General features: G+C 33.7%; 1 protein-coding gene across 1 annotated transcript; it reads right to left on the bottom strand.

Moving 5' to 3' along the window:
• Nucleotides 1-857: 857 nt before the first annotated feature.
• On the bottom strand, nt 858-7,057 carry LOC146131824 (uncharacterized). The gene is made up of 7 exons (XM_083397073.1): nt 6,946-7,057; nt 5,628-5,698; nt 4,713-4,808; nt 2,967-3,165; nt 1,861-2,010; nt 1,181-1,363; nt 858-979 (listed from the first exon to the last, which is right to left on the bottom strand). The coding sequence occupies exons 1-7, from the start codon at nt 7,055-7,057 to the stop codon at nt 858-860; spliced, it is 933 nt and encodes a 310-aa protein (XP_083253199.1).
• Nucleotides 7,058-9,135: the final 2,078 nt, after the last annotated feature.

Genomic DNA, 9,135 nt, shown 5'->3' with positions numbered 1-9,135 from the left:
CGAGAAATGACAATACTGTACACACTTTGATAAAAATAATTATTGAAACATATTTCGAACATAGCATAGAATAAAACTTGTTTTGTGCTGTTAAATAAATTCCACGTCGTGTTGTTAAATAAGATACACTTGTACAACAAATGACAAAATCCTAAATAGTAGTGGGAAGTTAATCAAAAAAGTGTTAAAACTATTTTTAATTTTTGGTTTAACTAAAGCTAAAATATCCTACTCTCGTTTTATTTAAAGATGAAAGGTGTTTAGGATTAATTTTTTTTTTTTGGCGTCGATAACCAACAAGTCAATATAATGCGCCATGTGTGCAAAGTGTTAGTAACAGACCATAAACAAAATTACATTTCAAATCGATTTTGACGTTAAATGTTTGTACATCTATTTAGCCAACATCAATAATCGGAAATAAATATGAGGTAGCGAATATTACAAGCAGGGCACAACTGGTTTGTCAACTGTTTTTCAGGCAAACTGTCAAATTAAAACTTTATTAATCTTAAAAATATTGTTTAAACAAACTTGCTAAAGAGCTTGGTGTGCAGCCGATAAATAAGCCAAACAATTTGGACGTATTTGCTTTAAAAAACGGAACAATTTAACCTCAAAATGTACAAAATGAATCAAAACACTAAATCAATTCAATTTTGTTGGAATTTGAACCTAATTTAGATTGTGCATATTTCTACAAAATGTTTTATTTATTAGATCGGCACTCACTGTTCAAAAACCTATATAGAGTCTAAAAATGATTTGATGGGAATAATTATTTGTTCACAAAGATTGCAGTGTTTCTCAAAAATACCATTCAAAAAGAAAGTTATGCGAAGCAAGTTTGTTGGAATCTAATCGAGCTTCTGATATTTCTCTTGATCTTCAGCAAACTTCCAGAACCACTGACGAAGCGCCAAGACAGCGATTGCGTTGAAGGCGATTGCAAGACAAAGAAGGTTGTTCTCTGTGATTCCTGGAAAGAAAATCCTGTTTTAAAAGATTCGTTAAGACCCAAAGTCGTGAGAGCTTGGTTGCCATATTATGCTGATAAGTCCGGCTGAAGCACCGTTCCAAGGCATCCTGTTACTATCAAGTGGCAGAGATTTTTTTATCAAAGCAAAAATAAGGGGCAACACATAGAAAGCTAACGTTTAGACATTCACAATAACCTCACCAGTTTGTCTCTCGTAGTTAGAAATGAAGAGTCCTATGGCGGAAATAGCAATGGTCGGATGAAACATCTTAATTTCTTCCAAATAACACTTGAACACCGTAAGCTCAGATATTGAGTAGATGAAATGGAACCAAGACATCAAGAGAAGACCGACTGTTCCACAAGTATCAACGTCTAAATAACCTGAGGGAATAAAGCAAAGCTCTATAGTACAAACTTTGAACATAAGAACCAAAACTATAGGCCAATAGGCTATGGATCATGTATAATATGTGTTCAGCTTATAAATCAAAAGGAGGTTTTTCTAAGCTGAACTACTTTCGACAAATTTAACTTTAAAGGTTGCTTTGTACGGACCAGTGAAGGCAAGATATTTTTAGTGATGACGTCATAATACAAACAGACTTCAGAAATTTGCTGTTTCCCGTCACAAAAAATGTGAAATAAATAAAGTCTAAGTATATATAGTGTAAAAACGTTTTATTTTTAAATATAGCCTACTTTTTTCTTTGAAAATAGATTGCTTAAATATACACTAATAGTTCAATTAGGCCTACATAGACTCCCTAAAACTAGTTCACGTACCCCCAAGGGTCCATGGACCCCAGTTTAAGAACCCCTGTTCTAAGTTAAGTTGACACCAGATCTCCATCATGGGACATCCCTACTTATAATCTAACCTGTAGGCACAGCTTCAGCCAGTTGTCTCGATGCTTTGTAAGCGAGAGGGTAGGCGATAGTTGAAGCCATCGCCACTGTAGACCACACAGCGTGGAAGATGCTGGAATGGACCACGTAGAAGCGGAACTGGATAAGGGATGATTCGCCTCCTGAAAGTATGGGTAAGCGGGACTTTTTGTAAAAACAAACTTGAATTCCTCTGTGAGTATTTAAATGGATTTCTTTGATTGGAAAGGATTTTTTATTTTTTTTTTATTTTTTTTAGGATTTGTTTCACTATTTTGTGAGACTTTTATACCACATACCAATTACACAAAAATCAGTAAAGTTCGGACATTTTAAGAAAAATAATATTTTCAGCATAATTACGGTGTGAGGCACCACAGGTAATATTATTTTTGTTGTGAGCAGCAAATACTCACAAGTTTGTAGCAAATATGGGTTATTAACCTTTTTCAGTGTTACAAAAACAAAGCTTCCTAAAAAATCTGCTGAGCCGCGGTTAAGAACTACCACTCTAATAAATCACAAGAAGCTTGCCAACACACAAAATTTCGGAGGAAAATTTGACGGAAAAATGAACATATTTTTCGTAAATTTTTACGAACAAAACGCATATTAAAAGAGTTCAATATAAAATTATTTAAAAATTGATAATTTGTTGTAAAAGGTTTGTACAAGTGTCTTGATAAAATTGTGTTCGATAGCAATTCGCATTTGGCAAGTGACAAGCGTTTAAAAATTATCGCTTATGAATATTGGTGTCGGTTGTCGACTATTAAAGCGAATGGCCTCAATGTTCACCATCACCAGGTCCTGTTTGGCATAGTTGGAAAGGTATGATCAAGCTCTACACGAATTTCACCTAATTTGGTGAGTAAATTATTTTTTTTGAAAATTATGGAGAATATTAATATTGAATTCTGATATATTTTTTTTAATTTTTAATAATGCGAAAATACAGACCATTATTATCGTTGTGGTGAATTTTTCAAAAAATGAATTTTTTTTTCTAAAAATTTACGACAAATATGTTTATTTTGAAGTTAAAATTTCTTGAAAAATTTGGTGTTGGCTAGCTTCTGGTGGTTAAATTCATATTTACTTGGCAAAGGGCTGAGGCCGAGTTTGTTTAGAGCAACTTCTCTGATGTCCATTCTTCTGCAAGTTCTAATCAGCAACTTATAGGAGCAGAGGCACACCAGGCCAACCACTGGAACGTTAAGGAGGTGGTATTCGCGATCGAAGAGAAAAACCCAAACTATGGTCATCACCATCACGTTGATCCAGTCGAGATAGAAACTCTGCGGATTAGAAAAGCAAGTGAGCCCCATGGAATACACGTTGGTATATTTCTGTGACTATTACATTTGATGCAGTTTATTAACGAAAATATTTTTGAGGTGATAAAATAAACTAACTTTTGATGAAATTGTAAACAAAACGACTATACTTTATAAAGTTCATTATATATTCTTTTGTATTTTTTTCGTTTACACCAATGTCTATACGAAAAAAGTTTTCCCGACCCTGATCTGAGCTTAAACTTCCACACTCCTTCTTTAATCAGGCCGCTGTGTCTTTTTTTAAATCTGTGATTAGTTTGCCAATTTTATCAACAACCGGTTTAAGGTTTTTAATTAATGACGACATCAAGCCCTGATAATTTAAACAGTTATATCGCTTTATATATACATAGAAACTCGTGAATATACATTCATTCAAACTAAGAGACTTCATTCGAATTAAGAGACTGATGATGCCTTGTGAAATATACATTTCTTTTTTAAAAGAGTAAAACTTATTAATAACTGACTTTGACTACTGTAAGACTGGAAATTCGAAAATAATATTTATCTTCATATTTTACACATTCGGTTCGTTTTACAAATTCAGTTTGTCACTAGTGTGACACTAAAAAACAAGTGAGACATATAATCCACTTGGTATATACGGCGTGTTGCAAACAAGTCATTTCGAAAAATCATTTTTGAAATAGTTTTGAAAAGACTTGGCAATAAAAGGCGAAATTACTTGAGCTGTGAGCTGCGACATACAGCAATTGAAAGCGAAATAAGGTAAGTCTTAATTCACCGATTTGGGAGGTAAAGGCGAAATTAATTAAGTCATGTGCTAGGCATGAAAAGGCGAATTGACAAGAGTTGCATTTTCCTCTTTGTTACAAATACCATTAGAAAGAAAACAATTAGTCATGATCTTGGGATATAACGGCGAATTGACTTAAGTCTTAAGTCGTGACCTTGGGAGTTGAATGCGTGATTCACTAAGGGAAAAATAATTAGGCATATTTGTAACAAAGAGGACATCTAACTGTTTTGTTGACTTCTTTTCCTTGCGGCATGCACACTAATGTACGCGAAATTACTTGACTTATTGATTAAAATCAGTGTGAACTAACTAACTTATGACGACATCAAGTGCGGGTCATTTAAATAGTTATATAGCAAAGGTAAGATATGACATTATGGAACACTATATACGGATCGAGTAGGTCAGACGCACACTCGCAGGTGGCTTACACCTCGCTTATGCGCACCTTTTTATCTATCGTTTTTGCGACGCTTGTTTCGCATCTTTTTATCATTCCTTTGTGCGACTAAAGTGTATACAAACGGGTGTAACTGATGTGGCCTTCATATCACTGTTGATGGCATGAGCATTTGCCGAAACGTTTGAACAATAAAGCATGTCGCTTTTTACGTCTATTTGGGCCGTTATATTCACCATTAAAATATGACACTTATATGAATACAATATATATAGCGCTATGAGGCCAAATTACTATCTGTTTTTTTTAAATTTAATTGGAATTAAACCTAATAGATTTTACCTTGACGAAAAGTCGTTTCTTGTTGTCTGCCATCTTGAGAAGGTAATACATTGCTGCGAGCTTTGAAAAAAGTACAACTGGCCACGCAATGAGTGCCTGGAAATAAAATCGTCGCCATTTGTGGAATCTAATCGAAGATTAAAATCTGATACTTCGTTTATCGGTTCTTGTCCGATAATAGGTACTGTACGAAACTAATATCCATGCATTTAAATGAGGAATTTCAGGCTTGTTAAATAAATCAAATCGTAAATTAACTTTTTAAAAGAACTTTTAGAACGAAACAATTAAATTAAGTGTCAATACTGAGCATTACTAATTTCTTATGGTTTAAGTACATTAATACCAAATGCTGGGCGTATGCAAGCTCTAATTTTAACCACTTTATTTACTTAAATTTAACAACAAATTATTATGTATTGTATTAAGCCCGTGTATAATACCAGCGTATCTCATTTGATAAAAAAATCCCTATTTGGCAGAGGTCGTGAGTTTGAACCCCACCACAGGCTAGATTTTAAAAGACTGTTTTTTATTATAACCTTTCAAAACGCTGCCGGTGTAATATAAATTTATTATTGTCGAATTTATTGTGTTTTTTTCTACTTTAAGTGGGTATGATTATATTTTTTTAGTTTATCTAAAAACATCGGATTTTGTTTTGAAACTTTATGTGAAGTATATAGGAATGTCCGTCACTTGACATTTTATTAAGTCGTACATTTTGCTAAAATTCACATATTTATTCGGTATCGGATCGGCACCGATACCTCCAAGTATCGGACAAAAACAAATACTTCCAATTTCGACTGCGATCCGAAATGATCGGGCATTTACCTAATGTGAAATACACGTCATTCCTAAACTTAAAGATCTTTAAAAGGCAGAATAAATGAATGAATAATAGGCACCTACCATTATTTTACCCGGAGCTATGTCGATGGGATATTTGTCGGCAATCTCGTTCGGAGAATTGATGAAGATGCCTGGAAAAAGTTCGGTTGGAGGTTGTAGTAAGACGTAATAAGAATATCAAAGCCCATACAGAAGTAGGCAGCATTTTGAACGTTTCGAATAACTCTTTATTTATTTTCAACATCCAAATGAATAAAGACTTGTTGAAAATGAATGAAGGATTTTTCGAAACGTTCAAAATGCTACCTACTTCTGTATGGGCTTTGATATTCTTATTACGTCTTACCCCAACCTCCAACCATTATGCTCCAAGGTTGGTAATAAGATTTTATCAGCAGTATATATACACTTACTATCAGTGCCTTCTCTCTATGTTAAAAATGAATGAAGAGTTGTTCGAAACGTTCAAAATGAACCTACTTCTGTACGGGCTTTGATATTCTTATTACGACCATCAGAAGCAATGTATGGTTTAAAACTTAATTTTAACAATAGTATATAAAAATGGCAATATTTTCTATAAACTATCAGATTACAATTATTTTGCTGTTCTGAATTAGTAATGACGACATTTGATATTGGTTAGGATCGCAATACTTATATTACAAAAATATTGGATATCGGCATAGAATGTAAGTATCGGACATTCATGTTAGGATCGTTAAGACTTTGTGACGTATAAAAGGGTCAAGAGGTCATGACCTTGGGTTCAAGAACTACGGTAAAAAGTTCATGAGGAGTACATTTACTGACCACGTCAATGCTTTTCCCCCTTTTTCCATTTTTCCCAAAAAATTTAAAATTCATTCGTGCACTTTTAAACTTAAAAAATAAAAAAAAACGGTTGTTTTGAAACAAGGGTCCATTGACTATTTTGAGTTCAGGAAGGCCTAATTAAACTCTTAGTAATAAGAATATCAAAGCCCATACAGAAGTAGGTAGCATATCCTACGATACCTACTTCTGTATGGGCTTTGATATTCTTATTACGTCTTACTACAACCTCCAGCCATTATGCTCCAAAGTCTTAGTGTATAATTTAAAAAAAATGAAAAAAAAGGTGAATAAAAACAACGCATTTAATAAACACTTTATTCTTGAATGTATTTAGACTTCAGTTCAGCTTCACATTGGTTGAACCTAAAACAGATGGTTTCTCAAGTCTACTGGTTTTATGACGTCAGTTTATGACGTCACATCTTTACATTTTATGCCGACCCCTGTCCAAATAATTTCAAAGTAATTTTCAGAGATCCGTGATAAAAAAAAGTTTACGAACCCTTGTTTTAAAAGAAGCAAGCGTGACTGCTCACTGCACCTGTTGATTGAATGAGCCATATCTTCTTGTTCAGTGCGAATGCCATGATGGTGATGATGCATAGAACGGTGCTGAGCATTGAAAGACGCATAGAGTTGGTTTCGGAAATCATTTCGAACGGTTGGAGATGAAACGTCGTTGAAACGAAAACTTGTTAAAATCAACTGTTCATGAAAATTTATTAAGGCTAAAAATAATAAAAAACATGCAAAATATCAAACCTTATATAGACTTTCTATAGATGAAAGAACCCACATAGAACAAGATAATTTTTGTTAAGTGAAAGCTAAAGAGTTCTAAGACCTAATCAGATATAATGTGTTGCAAAATACAGAAAATATTTCTGTATAAGTGTTTAATTTATTGGACGTTAGTAAGTATATCAAATTTCATACAGAAGTAGGCAGCATTTTGAATGCTTCGAATTCCATTTTTTTATAATTTTCAATAAATACCCAACATTTATTCGAAACTTTTTAAATGCGACCCACTTCTGTATGGGCTATGATATACTTACTACGTCCAATTAAAACCTCCAGACAGTATATGTAAACAACAAAAATACGTTTATAAACAAATGCTGTCTACTTTTTCTGTTTTTTTGAAGTCACCAAAAGTTTACTAGTTTTATGTGAATTTTTTTATGTCTTTTTTGTAGAGAGTTTTAATACAAACTCTTAATTCCGACAGAACTAGAAAATGCCGTTAGACAAAACAGCCTTTAAGGTGAAACTTGAATAGAATAAAACTAGGGTTAGAACACACTAGCCATTCATAAATTAGATTAGAATGCGAACTGCAAAATAATTCTTATCTTTGAACAAGGCAACTTGAATTATCTAGTAGCCAATTCTGGCCCTATGGCAACAACAATTTCTTAAGATCTGTACTGGTTCCAAATTACTCTTGGCGGGCATTTAGAAACGTGATGCACGCGGCTCTAGTTTTAAGTTACAACGCGCGGCAAACAAATAACATAATACAGGAGATTACTTAAGCTTTTTTCATAGCTGTTGGTTACCGTTACCCTTATTTTTGTGCTGCTGACAATCTGTGTGACCACTAGTTTCGCTGCCCTACACGTAGAATAGAAATATCAATTTAGTTATTATTTAGAAATATTAATTTAAAGTAAACAAAGGTTTTTTTGAATTTCAAAAAGATAGGCAATTGTCACACTCGCGAAAAGTTGTAAAGTTACGAAGATATGAATTAGGCTACCGCTGCATTATTAGACAGAAATCAATAACATAAGAAAATACTAAGCTACGTAGATAACCGATTGTTTAGAATCATAACATATTTTATCATTCTACTTAAATATATCCATTTGTAGCACAGCACCTACATAAATTCTGCAGTCTACAATGCTGTGTTCAATATTATTTAGATTTAACAAGAGGAATTTGCTGTGCACAGACTTGTGTGTGCCACAAGAGCTTTTTACTTCCACAAGTAAAATAAATCAGATTATTATTTAGGATAAGGTTAAGCGGATAGAAAATTTTCACTGGTGGATGCACCTTTACTTTTTGTGCCACGTTTTTAATCCTTAACGTTTGTTGTGTATCATTTGTTTTCCTCATAGTAAAAACGACATGTCGGCCCACAGGTTATTAACAATTGACTGGCGGAAGTTATTAGCGCCCTAAGGTTCCGTAATAACACATTGCGTATTAGCACAACCATATACTATGTGTATGATTAAACTGTTGCTGCCAGGCATTGTATCAATTACAAATTTCTGACAAAGATTTTTATGAAACGTACCAATCTTTTTGACCTATTCAGTATTCAGGTAATTTTCATGGCGTCAATGGAATTTTATCGCCTGGTTTCCATGATTTTTGTTGTTTGGTCGTTTATATGTTATATTTATAATAAGTTGCAAGTTCATCGCCCTGATTAGCAAGTACAACAAAAAAGTCCTGTCCCTTCATTGCAGTGCTTAAAGTAAGCGGAGTCGTGGTAAAAAATTGCTGCAGGTTCGCCGTACCAGTTATAAATTGTTTTTGTTCACCAGGCTATCCCGCTATCTACTTGAATGTATTTAAACTAAGATTTAAGTTTCATATTTTTTCACTACATCAAACGATATCCTCATGTTTCCTCAGGTTACTCGTTAAGACGCCCCGTCCTGACTTTATAAGCCCACACTGACTTACCTTATTACACTATTATGCAGTGTTT

The sequence above is a fragment of the Ascidiella aspersa genome, chromosome 9 (assembly GCF_963924565.1).
Source record: "Ascidiella aspersa chromosome 9, kaAscAspe10.2, whole genome shotgun sequence".
In the NCBI taxonomy this organism is placed as follows: domain Eukaryota; kingdom Metazoa; phylum Chordata; class Ascidiacea; order Phlebobranchia; family Ascidiidae; genus Ascidiella; species Ascidiella aspersa.
Note: the sequence above shows the minus strand (reverse complement) of the source record. Positions and strands in the feature narration are given on the sequence as shown.

Excerpts from the sequence above, each read along its gene's own strand:
- LOC146131824 (XM_083397073.1), bottom strand. The coding sequence starts at position 7,057 with ATGATTTCCGAAACCAACTCTATGCGTCTTTCAATGCTCAGCACCGTT. Across the intron at positions 5,699-6,945 it reads ATGGCTCATTCAATCAACAG|GCATCTTCATCAATTCTCCG; the intron begins GTGCAGTGAGCA and ends AACTTTTTCCAG. Across the intron at positions 3,166-4,712 it reads AGAAACGACTTTTCGTCAAG|AGTTTCTATCTCGACTGGAT; the intron begins GTAAAATCTATT and ends TCTAATCCGCAG.